Source organism: Pantherophis guttatus, chromosome 1 (genome assembly GCF_059756535.1).
Source record: "Pantherophis guttatus breed Tessera chromosome 1, ASM5975653v1, whole genome shotgun sequence".
Taxonomy (NCBI): Eukaryota; Metazoa; Chordata; class Lepidosauria; order Squamata; family Colubridae; genus Pantherophis; species Pantherophis guttatus.
Window position 1 is genome coordinate 22,931,923 of NC_142063.1, and position 21,749 is coordinate 22,953,671.

Below are 21,749 nucleotides of genomic sequence, written 5' to 3' on the forward strand. Positions count from 1 at the left end.
ATTTCCACCCCACTCTGGGGCCAGCCAGAGGTGGTATTTGCCGGTTCTCCAAACTACTCAAAATTTCCGCTACCGGTTCTCCAGAACCTGCCAGAACCTGCTGGATTTCACCCCTGCTTTGTTGCCTCGAGGATGCGACGTGGAGAAGCTGAAGGCAACATCATGAGGACCAGAGGTGGGTTTCACAAAATTTTACCACTGGTTCGCCACGCACCAAAAATGGAGCAGCTTGCACACATGCGCGCAGCTTAGAAAACGTGGCTAAACAGGACGGCATAGCGCCGGGGCGGGTGGGCAGGCGCACCCGCAAGTCACCACTACTGGTCCGCCCGAACCAGTCTGAACCGGCTGAATACCACCACTGATGAGGCCACAGCAAAAAAAAGATCTTGCAGTAGCATGTTTTTGTCAGAGCTAAATGATAAGCAGGGGAAGTCCTATGACAGCCAGAGTCTCCTTCTATGTCCCAACCAGAGTTTAAGATTTTATAATCTCAGGAGCTGGCAAGCGGCTACTTTGGGCAAGAAGGGAAGTTTGCCGATGCTCACCATGGTTCCATTATTTATACTCTAGCTTTGACTTCCTAGACAAAATCTCTAAATACCAGATTTAACAGAGTCGGAAGGGACCTTGCAGGTCATCGAGTCCAACCCCCTGACCAAGCAGGAGACCCATCTGCCTCTACCTAGGATCGAACTCACAACCTCCTGATTGTGAGGCAAGAGCTCCACCTCTAAGCCATTGGGTCTTGGTTAAACCATAATTCATATGCAAGAATTCTTTAGGCATCCAACAGGCTTACATAGCTGCTAGACGCTAATTCTCCCCTCTGCCAATAGCCCCTCACTTTTAATCATCTCTTAATCGAAGGAGGAAAACAACCACAGAATCCAAATCAGTTCACTAGAAACAACCCAACTGTTTGCAGAAGAGACACAGCAGGAGAAAGCAAACTGCTTAAAATCCTTGGCAACAATAAATAATTATCCTGGGGGAAGGAGCATCAATCAATAAATAATGTACATGCATGTCTCACAGTGTTTGGCAAAGTGGCTAGGATTGAAACACTCAGTAGTTGCTTTGGTTTCCTTCCCTACAGCAAAACTCATCAAACTTTGGAGAGGTATATACAAATGGCAACATGCTAACACACATACACAAATATCAACAGCCCAAAGAGTAGCAGCAGCAGCAGCAATGGTCTTCTCCTATGCTCAAGGCCTTTATACAAACGGCAACCAAGTAAGACATCCAAAGTATTGATGTAGAGAGTGAAATGCCAGTCATTCCATCTGGAACGCCTCTCTGCCCTTGAAAAGTTATCAATGGCCTTAGGATCCTGTAATGATGGCCTGAGTTGAAGATCCCTGGGTTGTTTTGCAGGGTAAGAATCTCTCTCTCTCTCTCTGCCATATGGAGGAGACACCAAAACACATTCCAGCTTTTCCACTGGTGAGGCTTAGGAAGGGGAGGAGACCAAGAGGACAGGAAAGGCTGAGCTAGAATCTGTAACGAAAGGTCCGTTTGGAGATTAGTTCTGCGCCTCACAGGTGACAGGCCAGGAAAACCATGGCAGGGGCCAGAAGAAGAGGACTGGTCTTCCTGGGAGCGTCCTCCAACCATGTCTTTGGAAGGCCACAAGTCACACAAGGTATGCAGCAAAGTTGCGGTGGTTCAGATGGATCTGTCAGCCTTCTTGATGCTCATTCTACTTTCTTGGCTTTCCGTTTCCGGGTTCCTTCGTTGAGCTCCTCCCTTGATTTGGCTGGCATCGGAGGTGGTGATGGAAGGGATGGCTCCTGCGAGCTTCCATGATGGTAGTGGTGGTGGTGATGATGATGGTTATCATGACTGGCAAATGCAGAGCCAAAGAGGATGGGACACACCACATTTTCCAGAGGGGCAATTGGGGAGCCATGGGAGTGAGTTGCTGTCAAGAACACCTGCAGGACAAGGAAAAAGCTCCATTAGTGGGCACCTACTGTGCCAGATTTTCCATCGCTCAGGTAGCAATAATAAATCAAAGTGATTCCAACCTGTGTTTCTTCCCATTCCTCTTACCCCTCCTTACACCAAGGTTGGTACATGAATCTGCTGTACTTGATTGGCCAATCAACGCCTTTACAATGAAGTGCTGGTGCTAGTCATCACAATTCCAACCTTAAACTACCAGGGCACATAGGTATTATGTTGAAAGGCTACTGGAAAGGACTCCGTTGTTAAGCAACCCAACAGTATTTCTTACGATACACCACCCAGGCTTCCTTTGATATCTCTGGAAATTCAAAACTCATTCTAACTCACATGGGAGTCCATTGGTAGGGAAAGTGTAATGTCATGCATGTCGTGACCTCATTGCGCAAATGATGTCAGTGATGTGACCTATACATATATCATTGGTGTCAATGAAGTGACTGATGCTAATATCATAATTTGAATTCACGAATATGTTGGATGTCACTGTGGCTTCTACCAGATGCTTCTGTTAATCCATAGTGAGATTTATTAGCTTTGACTTAGTGAATTGTAGGAAATATCTAAACCATGAATAGACTAGACTAGACTAGACTAGACTAGACTAGACTAGACTAGACTAGACTAGACTAGACTAGAATAGAATAGAATAGAATAGAATAGAATAGAAAAGTTGGAAGGGACCTTGGAGGTCTTCTAATCCAGCCCCCTGCTCAAGCAGGAGAACCTATACCATTTCAGATAAGTGACTGTCCAGTCTTTTCTTTCTCCAGTGATGGAGCGCCCACGATTTCTGAAGGCAAGCTGTTCCGTTGGTTAATTGTCCTCATTGTTAGGAAGTTTCTCCTTAATTCCAGGTTGCTTCTCTCTTTGATTAGTTTCCAACCATTGTTTCTTGTCCTGCCCTCTGGTGCTTTGGAGAATAATTTGACACCCCCCCTCTTTTTTGTGGCAGCCCCTGAAATGCTGGAATACTGCTCTCATGTCGCCCCTAATTCTTTTTTCCTTTAAACTAGCCATCACACTAGAATAGCTTAGTGTGATGCATAAATCAAGGACTGTAGTTTAGTCAACTAACCATGGTTTAGTTTAGTACAATGAATGAGTCCAGGGATTGAAGCCTTCCTTGCATTTCTGAAGAACTTCTAGTGAACAGAAATGGATCTGGCTCCTTCCCCCATTCGATCCACCCAACTGCTCACATGTGTCCCAGGCAGAGGAATTTACCTTGCAGATGATCATAAAAATAGTGAAGAAGAAGATGAGGGTGGCTTTGGAGATGGGAAGCCACTGGGTTTGCTGAAGGGTGAAGAGCAGTGCTCCATACAGACTGGCTTTGGATGGACTGCAAGAGAAGAAAGCCTTCGTAAGAAGCACAGCTGGGATTCCATCTCAAATAAAGAAATCCAAAATTCAGAGAAAGGACATGCTTTTTGGACGGACTGCTGCAATGGTCATAAGTATGAAAAATGGTCATGTTACTTCTTTCAGTGCTTTGCAATTTTGAACGATCACTAAAGGAAAGGCTGTAAATTAGGGACTACCTGTATTCTTGAAAACCTCCAGTGATGAAGCACCCACAACCTCAGGCGGTGAAAACCGCATGAATTCTGAGAATGTCCTATCAGATTTCTACTGATTTTTCTCATTTCCATTAATCATAAGATTCCTTCCAGCTCAGTTAGGACACGATTGATCTCTACCCAGAAGACACGCCAGTACAAAACCTTTGGCTTCTCTACTCACAAGGTCATATGAAGGAATTCATTTGTTTCTGGCTTCCAGACACCACGCAGCAATTGTTCAAAGTTAGACATCAAGGCAACTCCAGAACCTACAAACAGAAAGACAGTAACAGATTTGTAAACAGATCAGCGATGAGAATGTGGGCGAGTGGAATTCCATTTTTTCCTAAACTCACTGATAATTCCTGTCAAAGTTGGTAATCTGACACAGGAGACAAAATACAGAGCATCTTTGTGGTGATGCTCTCAGCCACAACAGCTCCTTTAAGGAAATGGCAATTTTACTGATTATTATGACTAATAAAAGCGATGCCCGTTTCTAAGTTTACTATTTAAAAATTGAAAATATGATAGCGATGCCACAGCCCCCGCCTTAAGTTTATAGAAGTTTGATTATTCTATTTTCTGGTTCCTTTGAATTAGACAAAGAAAAGCTGTACAGAAAAATGTAACGACAAACATTTGAAATTTGTACTGTTTTGCATCCAAACAGTCTTGACCTCACAGGATTTTAGTGTGATACAGGCTGCTTCAATCATTTTGGAAACACGGCAGGTTAAAAGCACCTCTGTTTCCAGTTTACAACCAGAATAATCAAAACAATTGTACCCCCAAATAATGGCTTTGACCTCAGAACAGGGCAACTCAAATTATTTGAATTTGAAACGGCATGCACACATCTTCATGTAAAAATAAGAAATACACAAGCTTTGTTCAGTGTCTTAAAACTTTGCGACCTGATAACAGAGCACTTCTTTTTCATTTGAAAGATCTCAGGCTTGATCTTGATATTTCTAGCTAAAATAAGATGCTAGAGAGGGGCTACCAGTCACAAGAGAAAGTATTGAAGGACAAAGAATCCGGTCATATATAAAGCAATTCTCTATAACTAAAATGCCCTTGTGATAGAAGCATTCCAGACTAGTAGGGAAGAGTTACTTGGTGGAATATCTAGCCCGACAGATGAAATTATTTATTGGCAGAAAAGGAATGTAATTTCTACCTTCTTGGTTCAATTTCTATATCAGGAGGGAAATGTCTATGAGTGGTAACAGATGCTTCAGTCCTGAACCTCTGTGTGATCTCTATCATTTCTGTATCTAGCAGCCCAGTGGTGGGTTTCAAAATTTTTTACTACTGGTTCTGTGGGTGTGGCTTGGTGGGCGTGGCATGGCAGTGGGCGTTGCTTGATACGCGTGGCAGGGGAAGGATACTGTAAAATCTCAATTCCCTCCCTACTCCAGGGGAAGGATACTGCAAAATCCCCATTTCCTCCCAATCAGCTGGGACTCGGGAGGCAGAGAATAGATGGGGGTGGGGCCAGTCAGAGGTATTTACCGGTTCTCCAAACTACTCAAAAGTTCCACTACCGGTTCTCCAGAACTGGTCAGAACCTGCTGAAGCCCATCTCTGTAGCAGCCTGAGGAGAGTTCCACTGGAAAAAGTCCCATTGCTTATTTAGAATAGAATAGGATAATAATAGAATTGGAAAGGAGCTTGGAGGTCTTCAAGTCCAACCAGGGGAGAAATGCTACCAGTTCGCTCAGGTTCGGGCGAACTGGTAATGATAAAAACTACTGGTTCGGGTGAACCGGTAGTAAAAAAAAAAAAAGCTACTGATTCGGGCAAACTGGTAGTTAGGCAGTTTAAAAAGCTACCGGTTCGGGCAAATCAGTAGTTAAAAAAAGATACCGGTTCCTCCAAACTGGTATTTCCAATTATCAGCTGTGCAGCGGGGTTTAGCTTTGCTAGAGAGAAGGAAATCCTGCTTTCTAGCAAAGCTAAACTGCGCTGCACAGCTGATTCCCCCCCCCGCTGTTCTACTTATGTTCCCAAGTATCCTTTTGGCATGTACTGCGCATGCACATGCGCAGCACGCACCAAAAGGAGGCTTGGGAAGGTAAGTAGAACAGCGGGGGGGGGAATCAGCTGTGCAGCGCAGTTTAGCTTTGCTTGAAAGCAGAAAATCCTACTTTCTAGCAAAGCCAAATCGCGTGCCACAGCTGATCCCCCCCCTCGCTTCTACTTACCTTCCCAAGTGTCCTTTTGGCATGAACTGCGCATGCATGCGTGTGTGCTGAGCGCGTATTTGGTACGTGCTGTGCATGCACAGACAGCATGCATTTGGCACACAGCACACATGCGCAGCCAGTGAACTGGTAGCAAACTGGTTCGGATTTCATCACTGAGTCCAACCCCCTGCTCAAGCAGAAGGCCCTACACCATGGGTGTCAAATTTGCCATGTCATGTTGCCATCATGTGATGTATTGCGACGTTTTTTCTCTTCACGGAGCTGGGTTGGGTGTGGGCTGCACATGACACATCTGGCCCACAGGCTGCCAGTGTGACACCATCCTGGACAAATGGTTGTCCAATATTTTCTTGAAAAGCTCCAGTGATGGAGCACCACAACTTCTGAAGGCAAGCCATTCCATTGATTAATTGTTCTCACTGTCAATTCTCACTGATTAATGATGTAAGATGGGCAGGGTTATACCAAATATGTGGAGGGGGGCAAGATACTGTTTTATTTCCTTTGATCTTTTTGAAAGGAGGATTTATAGAATTGTATCTTAGCTTTTTTGTGTGTTACTCTACCTTAAATGAAAAGAAAGCCTCTTATCGTGTTTGACAACTGTATTTGCCAAAAATAAAGGAAAGAATTCAGAGATCCCATTGGTGTCCCAGTTTTAAGCATCTCATCAAGTTTCAGGGTAATCTAAGAAGAATGGAATGAAACATGTGATTCAGCTGGAATTGCATTCCAACATCCTACCGTTTCTACTTGGGGGTTTAGAGCAGGAATCTGGTCACTAAGATAGTTTCAGGACCACCATCTTCAACCAGAATCGACCCATAGATCCAACAGAAAAACTGGTTTGTAGTTCCCCACCACCATCACAATGAAGAGTGGGATCAAGGTTAGGAGGAGAAGTTTCTCAGTCGTGGTCCTTATTTGTAGAATAGATTTTCATAAGGGCTTCACTTTGGCCATCCATGCTGGGAATTTGTGTCAATCCAGATGTTCATGGCCTGTAACACTTAATATCCCTTAGTATCCATGCTGTCTGGAATAGCTAGAAGTAATAATTCAGCAACATCTGGAGAGTGATAGGTTCTCCATCCTTGTTTTATGCAAGAAGACATTTTCTCTGAGAAGTAAAGAATATAACCACATGTCTTTCTTCCACAGAAGAAGAGAAATCTCAGCCTAATCTGCATGTCAGCAGTTCTGACACTTGCCACTCCACCACCTTTTCTGAATACCACGTGGGATCACAGTGCTGAAATGACAGAGCTCACCTTTGACAAATCCAATGATGACCATAATGAACCAACCATGGTGGTAATGGTGGTGGGCATGATGGACACCAGCAGCAATCTTGCGAACTCGGACTACCTCTTTCATCGCCACAAAAATCAGTTTGACAGGCAGAAAGCTGACACACTTGTAAAAAAAGTTCAACGGGCAATAGAAGATTAGGTACCTGGAAAGCAATGCAGAATTAAAAGTGATACTGGTCATTGGGTTTTAAGAGATCTGACATCAACAAGATTTTTAAAAAAGTAAGTGAGAAGAGAAGAAATAAGTTTCAGCCTTTCATGGTGGACACTCAATGGCAGGAAAAAACCAAATTGCTATTGTTCAGGTAGTTTCATTCCATATCTTCTTGTTTGTACAGGTAATTTTTTCCCAACTGATTTACCAATTAAACTTTGTTTCTTTTATTATCTAGCAAATGTTTTGGTAATGAATACTTAATCATTGCTACCTGGATAATATATGTTCAATTTATATTGACCTATTTAGATTCTTCACTCTACAAGGAGTGGGTATGTATGTATGGAATAGAGAAAATAACAACTTGCAAATAGCATCTTGAAATCATCCTGTAAGTGACACATACATTTGAATTGGTTGTCATTAGACACTATATAATTGTATCGTTGTGTGCTGAGATCAGGACCCACATGTCATCATTTTAAAACACCATGGCTTGTAAAAGACTTCTACACTCCATCTTCAATCATATGTCTACCTGTCCATCTCTCCATCCATAAAACGTTTAGCATCATCCATCTATCCCTAGATGATTAGCAAAGACGACAGGTGGATAATGGATGGATGGATGGATGGATGGATGGATGGATGGATGGATAGATAGATAGATAGATGATAGATAGATGATTGATAGCTAGATAGCTAGATAGATGATAGATAGATATAGAGCTGATAATCCAGGACATGACTACTTATTCCATAACAACCATATTAGATTTTTAGCACACGATTCTCAATTATCTCTTCTTATGTTAGTTTGGGAAGTCTGGAAGGAGAAGTCTTAGTACAGTATATCTCTCCGTCATACGCACAACTTGGCAGTGATAGCAGTTCCTTCCTTTACCCAACAATAGCAATGTGAAACTAACAATTTAACAACTTCAGCAACTGGTATATGTCAAGCACATGTATTAAACCTGGAGTCATCTTTATATTCATTCTGTTTTTTTTTAAAAAAAATCTCTTTTGGAAGCCAAAAGGAACTCCAATGGAGAAGTGGCGTGCAAGGGGGCTGATGGCGCAGTGGTTAGAATGCATATTGCAGGCTAACCCTGCCTACAGCCAAGGGTTCGATCCCGATGAACTCAGCTTTCCATCCTTCCAAGGTCAGTAAAATGAGAATCCAGATAGTTGAGGACAATATAATATTATGTTACCGTATATGACATTGTATAAAACCTCAGAGAATGCTGTAAAGCACTATGGGGCAGTATATAAGTACTGTTGCTATTCCTAAATCCTGGCTCTGCATTGGGTCCTAGCCTTAGGTCACAGAAGATGGCCTTACCAGACAGCTGTGGCCAGAAGTATGCTGGAGTTGTTGCTGAAGTAATCAATAGGGGATTCTCCGAGCAGGAGATCAGCAAGGATATAGCTACCAAAGCAATACAGCATAGCACAGACCCAAGAGGCCAAGGGACTATTCCGGGACAGTTCCACCGCACCTGCAGAGAATAGAATTAGAATTAGAATTTTTTATTGGCCAAGTGTGATTGGACACACAAGGAATTTGTCTTGGTGCATATGCTCTTGGAGTACATAAAAGAAAAGATACGTTCATCAAGAATCATAAGATACAACACTTAATGATAGCCATAGGGTAAATAATAAGCAATCAGGAAACAATATCAATATAAATTGTAAGGATATAAGCAACGAAATTACAGTCATACAGTCATAAGTGGAAGGAGATGGGTGGTGGGAACGATGAGAAGATTAATAGTAGTGCAGACTTAGTAACTAGTTTGACAGTGTTGAGGGAATTATTTGTTTAACAGAGTGATGGCGTTCGGGAAAAAACTGTCCTTGTGTCTAGTTGTTCTGGTGTGCAGTGCTCTATAGCATCGTTTTGAGGGTAGGAGTTGAAACAGTTTATGTCCAGGATGCGAGGAGTCTGTAAATATTTTCACAGCCCACTTTTTGACTCGTGTAGTATACAGGTCCTCAATGGAAGGCAGGTTGGTAGCAATTGTTTTTTCTGCAGTTCTAATTATCCTCTGAAGCTGTGTCTGTCTTGTTGGGTTGCAGAGTCAAACCAGACAGTTATAGAGGTGCAATAGAGATAGAAGAAGGACAAAACTGTGGGTTCAAATCCAGATGTCCTCGGTTGAAAAACCTTGAAACAACTTACTTCAGTTCCTCACTTCTGGCTGCTTACTTCTGTTGTGAAGCCTGGCAGCTACTTCTTAGGAAAGATTTAATCACCTTTCTCTCCAGTAGGAGAGTCCCTACTTAATCGCACAAAGAATAGGGAGATCTCTTCTCAGCCATACTAGGTAGACCTGGAAGTCACCCCTTCTAGGAGGGCTAAACCATTTTTTAATTGAGATTGGCTATAAAAACAGAATTTTGTATATCTGATACTGCTGTACCTCCTCCCCTTTCTTTTAGTGAACCGGGCAGGAATCTGCTTGAGCCATTTTTGAATGTTATCTCGTTGCTCTGGATGAGCTTAAAAAATGTTTGATCTCTCTTTTGCCTAGGTCATGATTCTTGCATTTTTCCATTAAGGTCGCCTTCCTGAGTCTCTATATTCCTCCAGCCCCTTCTCTTTCTAGAGAGAAAACTGTTATTTAAAATCCAAACCCTTGGGAAGCTAAGGACTGAGCATGGAATTGGAACCTCTGAAAAATGGTTGCAGAAATCAGGAAAATCCAGGGAGGTAAATAGGATCCTTTCGTCTGGAGTTTGGTGTGTTATTAAAGCAATGTTTCTCATTCTCAGCAGCTTTCAGATGTTACAATTTCAACTGTCAGATGCTGGCTAGGGAATTCTGGGCATGGAAGTCTTCACGTCTTAAAGATTCTGAGGTTGAGAAACACTGCTCTAAAGAATAGGTTGATGTTTTTAGCTTTAAAAAAATATGGTTTTGTGCTGTAACTTGGAAATGTGTGCTTAAGTTTTATTTGTTTATTTGTTTATTTATTTGTAAAATTTATTAGCCACCTATCTTGCCACACGGTATTTATTGATTCCAGTGGTGGGCTGCTGCCGGTTCGGGCGAACCAGTAGTTCTGACCAGCGTCTGGGCCCGCCCACCCACCCTGGCGGTATCACATCCTATATAATCACTGGTTTTTCGATGCCAAGCGCATGCATACGCTCACATTTTCAGTTCCAGGTGAACTGATCGTTACAGTGTGTGACGCCCACCTCTGATTGATTCAAATACCTTGATTGTGAGGTGAGTTGGGCTGAGAGAGAACAACTGGCCCAAAGTCATCCAGACAGTTTTTGATGCCTAAGGCGGAACTAGAACTCACAGTCTCCTGGTCCTTAGGCCAGCACATTAATCACTACACCAATCTGAATTTTGTCAGATCAGATCAGATAGCAGACTCAGTTAAAAAAAAAGAAAGAAAGAAGAGGTTGCCAAACCATGTTTGTGCCATGGTTAGGTATCTGTGGGCAATGCTCTTGAGCAAGCTATTCTAACATTGGCACTGTTGTTGCTTTCTGTCATCATCACAGACTGTTCTGCCCCAGCTATGGACCCCAAAGAACGCAGCACACACAAAGTCTGTACAAACTTTAGTTTACTAAAATAAAATCAGTTTTTTTTCCAAACAAAGGCTGTTAATTAACTTTCTTAACAGCCTGCAAGAATCCAAAGAATAAATAATCTTAATCTTACTATGGTTGGCAGAAAGCCCAGAAGCAATTTGCAGATCAAGGCATGAAGGAGAGTGAACGGTTGTTCCCTGCAAAGTGCTTCAGACAGTGTTCCTCCTTAAATAGGCTAAGGGAGTGGCCAAGTAGCCCCAAACCTTACTCTCAAAGAGACCTCCTCCTGAGGAGCCACTCCTGCCTTTTGGCAGCTCTGCACGCCCGTGCATCAAGAAGAGGCTCCTCCTCTTCGTCCTCTTCACTTAAGGGAGCTTCTGGAGGTTCTGAAGGCCCTGGCTGAATCCCTGCCTCTGGCACCACATCTTCTCCAGCCTCCTCATTGTCTGACTCGAGTGCCAGCTGCACAGGCTGCTGGCGCAGCAGCATACCAACCTCCTCGCTGTCCAAATCAGCCACCAGCTGCACAGGCCGCATATGGGCTACAACACAGGCCTTTGTTCTCAAGCAAAAGTGTCATAAATATGAAGCTTGTATGCTGATTTGTTTAAAATATAGTATTTAACCTCATGGCACAACCCAAGGATGGGTGACCTATACATCCCAGAGTGAGATCTCCCAATGATCCATTTATTGTGCATTTGATGGAATTGTAAAATCTTCTTCCAGCTTGGCTCCTGGGATTACATGGATAGGTTTGACAACAATATTGGAAACAACGCTCCATAATAAACATGTTGAATGTCAAAGTATCATCCAGCCCTTCATTGTCTCTGTAACTCCTGTCAGCTTTGGCAGGTTGAAATGAATGAACCAGCCAATGCATAGCACAGGTAGTCCTTGACTTACGACCACAATTAAGCCCAAAATTTATGTGGCTAAGTGAGACATTTGTTAAGTGAGTTTCACCCCCATTTTACAACTTTTCTTGCCACGTTTGTTAAAGAAATCGCTGCAGTTGTTAAATTAGCAACATAGTTGTTAAGTGAAGCTGGCTTCCCCATTGACTTTGCTTGTCAGAAGGTCGCAAAAGGAGATTCACATGACCCCGGGACACTGCAATTGTCATAAATATGAGCCAGTTGCCAAGCGTTCAAATCTTGATGATGTGATCAAGGGGATGCTGCAACGGCCATAAGTGTGAAACATGGTCATAAGTCACTTTTTTCAGTGCCGTTGTAACTTGGAACAGTCACTAAATGAACTGTTGTAAGTCGAGAACTACCTGTACTCCAGAGCAGCTGTTCTCACCTCAGCAGCCATTAGAAAGGAATTGGGTTTTGGATCCCCCACCCCATCCAATGAAACTGATATGTTTGCTGTGGTCTAAAAATAAAGTGAAAGTAGGAAGGACTGTTCTCCTCAAGACACCCTACAGATCTTTAATCCATAAAAAGAACTATCAGGAATTATTTTTTCCCTTATAGAAATTATGAGAAGGATGCGAGTGTCCTGATGAATCACCACTTAAAATCTGAGTCAGCATTGTGCTGCAGCTGCCAAAAAAGCCAATGCAGTCCTTGGCTGCATCAACAGATCAAGGGAAATGAATGAGGGTGCTTATTGCAAGGAGGTAGAAGATTTGGTGAACTAGCGTAATCATTATCATCATTCATTATTTATTAAATTTTTATACCGCCCCTTTCCCGAAGGACTCGGGGCGGTGAACAGCCAGGATTAAAAAACATACAATATAAACATTAAAATACTTTAAAACATAATTAAATCTATATTGGCTTCCCCCAATTTAAAACCCCTTACCCATAAAATTAACCAATTAAAAATTTTAAGCCAGCCCGGTTTGCTGAAATAAAAAAGTCTTCAGAGCCTGGCGAAAGGTCCGGAGGTCCGGGATCAGTCGTATCCCTGGGGGTAGCTCATTCCAGAGGGCGGGTGCCCCCACAGAGAAGGCTCTTCCCCTGGGGGTCGCCAGCCGACATTGCCTGACCAACGGCACCCTGAGGAGACCCTCTCTGTGGGAGCGTATTGGCCGGTGGGAGGTTATCGGTGGCAGAAAATGGTCTCGTAAATAACCGGGCCCTAAGCCATGGTAATAAAAGCAGCCTTGTTTTAAATGTTGGAAAAACTAAAGAGATCATTGTCGATTTCAGAAAAGGCAGGCACAGCCACACTCCTCTGTGTATAAATCAGTGATGGCTAACTTTTTTGCCGTCACGTGACAAAAGCGGGGGGAGTGTGGGGGGGTCACGCGTGCATGTGCCCACACTCATAATTCAATGCGCACCCCCACCCCCACACATGCGCACACGACCTCCCGCTCTTTTCCCGCTTTTGGCACGTGATGGCACAGTAGGCCTGTTTTTCGTCCTCCCCAGGCTCCAGGAGCTTTCTTGGAGCCTGGGAAGGGCGAAAATGGCCTTCCCCACCTCCCTGGAGGCCCTCCGGAGGCCGGAAATGGAGGGCCTCCAAGGGGTTGGGGAAGGCCATTTTTCCTAGAAAGCCTCTGGAGCCTGGGGAGAGCGAAAAACAGGCCTTCCGGTCCCACCAGAAGTCAGCAGACTGTTTCCTGACTTCCGATGGGCCCAGAAGGCCCGAAAATCAGCTGGCCAACGCATGCATGCACACCAGAGCTGAGCTAGGGCAATGCTTGTGTGCCCACCACTATAGCTCCATGTGCCACAGGTTCGCCATCACGGGTATAAATGATTCACCTGTGAAGATGGTTAGCAGCATCAAATTTCTGGCTGTGCAGCTAACAAGCAGAATGGCTTGGTCACTCAACACAAGACACTGGTGAAGCGGGCATAGCAGTGCCTGCATTTTCTGCCTCACATAAAAATAGTATATCTTCCTCCCCCTGTCCTTACCACTGTTGTGGTCCGCCGGCAGCCTTCGGAGCTGGCAGCAGAGTCGGACAGCGAGGAGGCTGGGGAGGAATATGGGCCAGTCCTGGAGTCTGGGGAAGGCTTGGACGAGGGCTCTGCATCGGAGGCAGAGATGGGGCCAGGGCCATCTGGGAGTTATGTGCGGACTCCAGAGCCGCCAGTGTTGGACATCAGCGAGGCAGAGGAACTGGGGGAGTCTGTTCCCAGTGCACACATGCGCAGAGCTGCCAGAAGGCAAGAACAGTTAAAACAAAAGGGGCGACTCGGGAGTAGGGCTTGGAGATGATTGGCCCCTCCCATAAGACATAAAAAAGGAGCAAAGGCATGTGGGCCTTTGCAGGAAGCAATGTTGTTTGTGCTAGCCAGTTTCACTTCTGCAGCTCTGTTTTGACTCTGTGCTCCGTGCGGCCTTGCAAAGTTAATTGCCAATTAGGTCTTGGTAGCATGTCAAGAGAGATAAAGGTGGGTCCTTATTCCGAAGGACTGTGGCAGACTTCTGTCAGACTCTTTACAACTATTTGGGACTCATCTGTGAATGAACAGAATTCACAGCCATTGAAATAAAAAGTGGTTTTTGGGACTCATTGTGTGCTTTTACTGTATCAGGAAGCCTAGGTTAGAGCAACCACTTTCTATAGAGGGACGATGGAGAGCATCCTGTCATGTTGCATGAACAGTCTGGTTTGGAAGCATTACTGCTTCAAACAGGAAGGCGGCGCAGAGAGTGGTGAGGATGGCAGAAAAGATCATATAGTATCAACCTTGTGAACTCTCAAGCTTCCTCTTTCCACTATGTATTCAAGATGGAAAGTGATTATTTATATGTATTTATATGTTAGGGTGTAAGGATATACCTATATACAGGATGTATCTAGCATATCTGTGTGTGTGTTATGTATGTATACACTTTTGAGAGCAGGCAACAGGATTTCATTTTTAATGTGTGCCAGAGTGCCCAAAGAAAAAAATGACAATAAAAATTATCTTAAATGGTAGTACTGCTCTATATCACACTGGTGAGGCCACACTTGGAATATTATATCCAGTTCTGGACACCATGATACAAAAAAAAAATGCTGAGGCCCTAGAAAGAGTGCTGAGAAGAGCAATGAAGATGGTAAGGGTCTGGAGACTGAATCCAATGAAGAAAGCTGAAGGAATTAGGTATGCTTAGCTTAACAAAGAGAAGGCTCATAGGAGACATGATAGCAGTCTTCCAATACATGAAGGGCTGCCACAAGGAAGAGAGAGTTGGTTTATCTTCCAAAGCACCTGAATGTAGAACAAGAAGCTATGGGTAAGAAGCTCATTAGGGAGATCCAATCTGGAACTAAGAGGCAATTTCCTGATAGTGACAACAATTAGCCAATGGAACAGCTTGTCTCCTAGAGTTGCGGGTGCTCTATCACTGAAGGTTTTCAAGAAAAGATAGGACAGCCATTTGTGCAAGATGGTAAGAACAATTACTACTTGGACAAGGGGTTGAACTTGAAGTCCTCCAAACCACCAAATTCCTTCCAACCCCATGATTCAATTATTCTAACCCAGGTTCCATTTTATAGTGCAGGGAATAGGGAGGCTGAGGAAATCTTGGGTAGGGAATGAGCAAACATTTGAACATTGGTTTCTTTTGTTCAAGAAGGAGGTGTGCAAATATTGTGTTTTAGGGTGAGGTTTGCACTTGACTTCTGAGTGACATTCCCAAAAGAAGGAAATAGCAAACACTTCCACACTATTGTAGAGAAAATTATATGGATATTTCCAGGTAATCGCCAAGGATAAAGATTCAGTCTAAAGTGAGAGTTGTTTTCTTTTCCTTTTTCTTTCCTTTTCCATGTATGTTATGGAGGATGTATTCAAAAAGTGGGCAAGACCAAGATAGAGAAATAAGCAATGTGAGAGGAAATCATGATCGACACAAATTGAACACACTTCAAATACTAAACCCGTTTTTTCCTTTTGTCACAGTTAAAGATATAATTTAGCAACAACCTTTTGGAAGTTGTCTGGAGATTGTGCCCAGTGCTTTGGCAAAGGGAGTCAAGTAAGGACCAAGTTTCTACGTTATGGTACTAATAGAACTTATCAAATTTTGCATGTGGGAAATCTTCCAATCACTGTCTAACGTCTTCAAGAATGCATAAAATAAGCAATGCATAACAGGATCGCCTAAAGAATTCCCTCTCTGCCCTCCATGCTAAGATGAAGCAGCTGCGAGTCCATACTATTAATTGCAGAAAGGAATCAGCAACTGGTGGTAGAGAGGAGCCACCAAGAAGCCAGAGATGCTATTGCTGGCATAATTAGTGAAATGACTTTCAGGGAAGGTGAGCTGAGGGAAGTGAGTCACTTCTGCCCAGAATTGAATGTTACATAATATGCAGAACTTCTGAAAGTGGCTTGGAGGTTCTGGAAATTCTTCTAGAGGAAGAATCTTAGCTTTCTGATTAACCAGCATATCACTCCAGTCCCTGCCACATAGAGAGATAAGGGTGGTTTGACTAGCCTAATGAAGGTTCTTTCTGAATGAAGAGCCGAGGTGGCGCAGTGGTTAGAGTGCAGTACTGCGGGCTACTTCGGCTGACTGGCTGCCTGCAGTTTGGCAATTCAAATCTCACCGGCTCAAGGTTGACTCAGCCTTCCATCCTTCCGAGGTGGGTAAAATGAGGACCCAGATGGTTGGGGGCAATTTGCTGACTCTGTAAAGAGAGGCCTGTAAAAGCACTTAAGTGCTATTGCTATAGTTATTATATTGCCTGCACCTGAAAACAGGTGCTTTGGAGGAAGTGGAATCTGGGATACCATTTCTGCAGCTATTGTGTGTTTTCAAGATGATATATGAATTTTCTGTATTGCAGAAAGAATGAGCACTTTAATTGGAATTACATCCTGCCTTTTCTTCAGCAACTCAAGATCATAATTATACCTCACAGTAACAACCTTGTGGTGTAGACTGGGCTAATAAAGAAAACCTTAACTTAATGAGTTTATTTGGCTCACGATGAACTCGAACCTTGGCCTCCCCAATATTGCAGGTGGTCCTCCACTTATGACGATTCATTTTCTCACTGTTAGAAGTTTTGACAATGCTGACAAAAGTGACTGACAACCGATTCTCATATTTATGATCATCCCAGCATTCCCACAGTCATGAGATCACAAGTCAGGCACTTGATGTGTGCAGATACAACCACAATTGAGCCCAAAATTTCTGTTGCTAAGTGAGACATTGAGTTTTGCCCCTTTCTTGCCAGATTCGTTAAGTGAATCCCTGTTAGTTGTTGAGTTGGTAACAGAGTTGTTTAGTGAATCTGGCTTCCCAAGTTGACTTTGCTTGTCAGAAGGTCACAAAAGATGATTCACACAATCCCAGGACTCTGCAACTGTCATAAATGCGAGTCAGTTGCCATGCAGCCGAATTCTGATCACATGACAATGGGGATGCTGCAATGGTCATAAGTGTGAAAAATGGTCATAAGTCACTTTTTTCAGTACTGTTGTAACTTTGAACAGTCATTGTTGTAAGTTGAAGACTACCTGTATTAGTGGCCTAGGACAGTGATGGCTAATCTTTTTGCCGTCGCGTGCCAAAAGCGGGGGGAAGTGTGGGGCGGTTGCATGTGCACGTGCCCACACCCATAATTCAATGTGCCCCGCCCCACCGCGCATGCGTGTGCAACCCCCGCACTCTCCCCGCTTTTGGCATGTGATGGCACAAGTTGGCCCGGTAGGCCCATTTTTCGCCCTCCCCAGGCTCCAGAGCCTTTCTAGGAACCTGGGGAAGGCAAAAATGGCCTTCCCCACACCCCAGAGGCCCTCTGGAGGCCAGAAACAGACCGTTTCCCATGTGCCGGAGCTGAGCTAGGGCAACGCTCACGTGCCCACCGATATGGCTCTGTGTGCCACCTGTGGCATGCGTGCCATAGGTTCGCCATTACGGGCCTAGGATCATGTGATCCTCCTTTGTGACCTTCCCAGGTTACGTGAATTTTTTAATTCACATAACGACTGTGGCAAAAAGGTTGCAAATTTGGGTGTCTCACTTACCAACAGAATTTCAGTCCCAATTGTAGTCATGAGGACTACCTGAAGTCCAACACTTTATTTAACACCATACCTTGTGGTTTTAAATAGCTGTCTGCCATCATTAGTTATTATCTGTTATGCCTTTTGAATTTGTAATGTTATTTTTCTGCTTTCATTTCAAAGGAAGTTAGTGGATTGAAGCCCTAATGATATAATCTAAGTGAATGTTGTAAACAGTAAAGCAATAATTCTGCAGTTGAATTTACCAATCAGGTCTATAAGCTTGACCAAGGTAGAGAAATGACTTTTGGTCACCTGGTTATTATTAAACATAATTTCCAAAATACGTTACCATGAATAATCCAGATTTATTCTTTTTACCAGAACCTCCCCACCTTTCCCTCTATGACCGTACAAGTTCTCTTGCTAACAATAAGGACTAGTAACTCAGTATCAATACTCGTGACCTCTCAAACTCTCAAAATGCCAGATTGTGAGATTGGCAAGTGTGGAAAATCAGAGAAGGCTGGAAAAACCTTTGGCAGTTGCTTTGCTTTCTGTCCGAATTCCAGTGATTGGATGATCATTGGGGTCCAATTCCTTTCTCTCCTTCCCAGCAATTCTCTCTCCGGCAATATTAAAGAGCCAAGCAATTCCAGCCATTTTTAAGCCTTCATGGGCAGCAACCCAGCTTGTCCTTTCCTGGAGAAGGTCACCAACTGCATCCATCCATCAAGCCAGGGGCCTCAGATTCAAGGGCTCAAGTTTCTCACAGACACCCATCCCTTTGGTGTGGATGAGAAGAGGAGAATATTCCCACTTGCTCATTTCTTATTTTAGAACTGCCTTTGGAATCAGGACTCTTAAATCTTCTCCTGCTGCTAAAGCAATACTTTAAAATCCTGGCAAAGGGGACTCAGATGTACCAAAGGCAACCCCTTCATAGCTGCCCATTCGTCAACCAGAGAACTGGATGTTGAGATGATCAATCTCCTTAGGGTCGTTTTGTGTCCCTTCACTTTCTCTTCCCTCTTCCAATAGGTGAGGCAAATTTGGGGCCATTCAGCATTGGTCACGCGCCTCTCACCTTTTCAAGACCACTAGAATTCAAATAAACCCAAGTCTGCTGGAGAGGAAAACCCACTACACTGGGTTACCTCACTTTAGCCGCTGAGGAAGAAGGGAGATCATTTCTGCTTGTCTGTGAAGCTTCTGGATTACTTTTACAAGACTTTTTCCTGCCCTTTTCACCTCCTGCAACCCCGTCTTTATCCCTTTTAATCTAGGCTGATGGCCAAGCTCTGAAACTTCTTTAGTGTTATGCAGACAGGCTCTGCAATTCTGGTCCTCATCCCAGAATATCCTCATCACTGGGGGGGACGGGGACACAGAGAGAAAGCTTTTGGGCCCAAATCACTGCCCACCCACTCATTTTGAATAAGCCCATCCTGGAAGCCAAGTCAACCTGTAGAGGAAGAATGCCTTCGGGTGGATCTAGGGCAGGAGGGGATATGTGGGGTGGAAGCATGGAACAAGAGGTGGGCCGGAGAAGCCTTTTCTGTTGACATTACAAGGACAATGCTGGGTATGGATGAATAAATACCATTTATTCATTAATGGTATAAATACCATTTATTCATCAGTGCTAATACTAATAACAGACCATGAAGAAGCCTTTCTGAAGCAGGTCAATGAGTAGAAAAAAAAAATGGTAGAAAATTTCACACCATCTGGATTTCCTAGCCGTGGGAAAATAAAATAAAATAAAATAAAGACGCCTGCCCTGCCATAGGGAAGGACGAAGGGGGGGAGAGCCGGTTCTCCTCCCCGCTTACCTTTCTCATACTTGAGGTAGAGGAGGGAGACCACGAAGTAGCCCAAGTCGAAGACAGGGAAGACAGGCAGGCGGGCGAAGGCGGCCGCCAAATCGGCCAGATCCAGGGCCCCGATCAGGTCCATTGTTGGAAGGAGAACCGAGAGCGGGCGAGCGGCGAAAAGCGAGCCCCTCTGGAGCGCCCAGCGGCTGTAGCCGGTGCTACCGCTATCTGGCAGAGCAGAAGGGAAGCAGCGGCCGCCCAAACCGAGGGAGGGAGAGAGGGATGGAGACGCCCCGCCGCCTTCCCTACTTGGCCTGCGGCTTGCAAGCGCCTCCGGGGGCCGCCTCGGGCAGCTGAGCATGTGCAGAGTGCAATTCCTTGCCCTGCCGCCGGGTAGACGATCCCATCTCTCTCCGGCCTTGCCTTCACCGCCGTTAGCTCCCCCCCTCCCCAAACCGAGGGACTTGGCGTCCCCCGCTTTCCCCGGCACCTTGCGCGGCTGCTAAAACGAGGCTAATCTCGTTTCTACTTTACAAGCCCACGCAAATACATCAACGGCAGTGGGTGCTTAATCGTTTTACTGGAAAGGAGGGCAAAGATAGTCCAGTTGGGGCCGGAGCTCAGAGACGACATCTGGGACTCCGCAACTAAAACCTCCTCGAGTGAGAGTGGAGCAGCAGAAGCAAATAACAACCAGTTGCCAGGGTGATGATGGCACTTGGCGCGGCTTTTTTTTTTAAAAAAAACCAAAATAAAAATCATTTCATTAAAAGACAGAAGGCGACGCTTGCCAATTCCTGTTCTTCTGCGGCGGATTCGGATTCTCTTTAGTTAAATCGGGATGTAATATATTGCTTCCCTTCCCAAGCCCTCGATGTCAACAACTGCCAGACAAACTAAGTTGGGAATCAAGACCGCAATCTCTGCAGCGCTCTTGTCCCTTTGAGCAAATTGCCAGCCAGGGTCTCTTCTGTTGACCCCCCCCCACCCCACCCCAAGTGCTTAATGGTAGACATTTGCTCCCGAGCTTCTGGCACAGGTCTTCTTTCTATGAGGAATTTCCTCATACTCCGTGTTTACACATAACGAGATGACTGCCGATAGAAGGGAATATTTAGTACTTCAGGTTTGAACTGCGAGGTCCTTGGTGCTTTCTGAGCTTGGTTGTTTTCTTGTAGACCTTTCATTTACCAAACTAGATAACATTATCAGTGCTGGTAAGGAGTGGGGTTTGCTCTCGTTTTATATTCTAGTGGCCTACCCTGTCAGTGTGGGTGGGAGTAGTTTTTTGATTGGGATATTGTTTAGAGTTTGTCTGACCTTGATTGGAGCATTGTTTGCTTCTCAGTTGTTGGTCTAATGTTGATCTTGGTGGTCCTCTCTGTTCATCTGGGTGTTGAGCTGGTGAGGAGTGTCTATGAGATCATCAATCATCCAGGTCATGGTTGTCCCAAAGGTTCGTTTGGGACAACGAATCTTTGTTTATTGTCCCAAAGGTTCGTTTGCTTCCTTTTTCCTTGAAGACGTTTCGCTTCCCATCCATGAAGCTTTTTCAGTTCAATACCTGAACTGAAGAAGCTTCTTGGATGGGAAGCGAAACGTTTCCAAGGGGGAAAAAAATCCAAGAAAGCCCAATTGCCTTTTGAAAAGCACTTTTGGGACAACTGGTGAGGTGATGCGTTAGTCTTTTTGTTTCCTTTTGGGGGGGGTTGACTGAGTTTGACCATGAAACCTTCAGGAGGCAAGAAGGGTAAACCCAACGTGCACTTTGTACTTAAAGGTAGACTGCCTCTGAGCATGCAGGTTCAGCTGGTGCATCACGACTAAGAGCTCATTTCCTAATCTTTAGATTAATCCTAATCTTTAGATTAATGCAAGGGATGTTTCTGAAGAACCTTCACTTTCATCTACCTATTCATTTACTAAACTAGTTAACATTATCAGTGCTGGTAAGACAAATTCCTTGTGTGTCCAATCACACTTGGCCAATAAAAAATTATATTCTATTTTTCTATAGCTTCACAATTCCTGTTCCTCCCTCCGACTTTTTGCTAAAATAGACATCGCCTTACATGTCTTACTTTGGAGTGGGGGGAGGGGGGTAAAAACTGATACAAAACCAATAAAAACCAATAAAACCAATAAAATGGAGAAGAAAAGCAGCATCTTTTAAAAATCACTAAAAAGCGACCGCCTCCGCTTCTAGGATTAAGA

The 21,749-nt window shown here is 44.2% G+C and overlaps 1 protein-coding gene across 1 annotated transcript; it reads right to left on the reverse strand.

The window, feature by feature from the left end:
* Positions 1-899: 899 nt before the first annotated feature.
* TMEM38A (transmembrane protein 38A) lies at positions 900-19,972 on the reverse strand. The gene is made up of 6 exons (XM_034437557.3): positions 19,554-19,972; positions 8,571-8,727; positions 7,024-7,208; positions 3,721-3,808; positions 3,202-3,319; positions 900-1,943 (listed from the first exon to the last, which is right to left on the reverse strand). Exons 1-6 carry the CDS (start codon positions 19,894-19,896, stop codon positions 1,704-1,706), a joined length of 1,131 nt encoding a protein of 376 aa, XP_034293448.2. The 5' UTR covers positions 19,897-19,972; the 3' UTR covers positions 900-1,703.
* Positions 19,973-21,749: the final 1,777 nt, after the last annotated feature.

Excerpts from the sequence above, each read along its gene's own strand:
- TMEM38A (XM_034437557.3), bottom strand. The coding sequence starts at position 19,896 with ATGCTCAGCTGCCCGAGGCGGCCCCCGGAGGCGCTTGCAAGCCGCAGG. Across the intron at positions 3,320-3,720 it reads GAATTCCTTCATATGACCTT|TCCATCCAAAGCCAGTCTGT; the intron begins GTGAGTAGAGAA and ends CTTCTCTTGCAG. Across the intron at positions 1,944-3,201 it reads TTTTTATGATCATCTGCAAG|GTGTTCTTGACAGCAACTCA; the intron begins GTAAATTCCTCT and ends CTTGTCCTGCAG.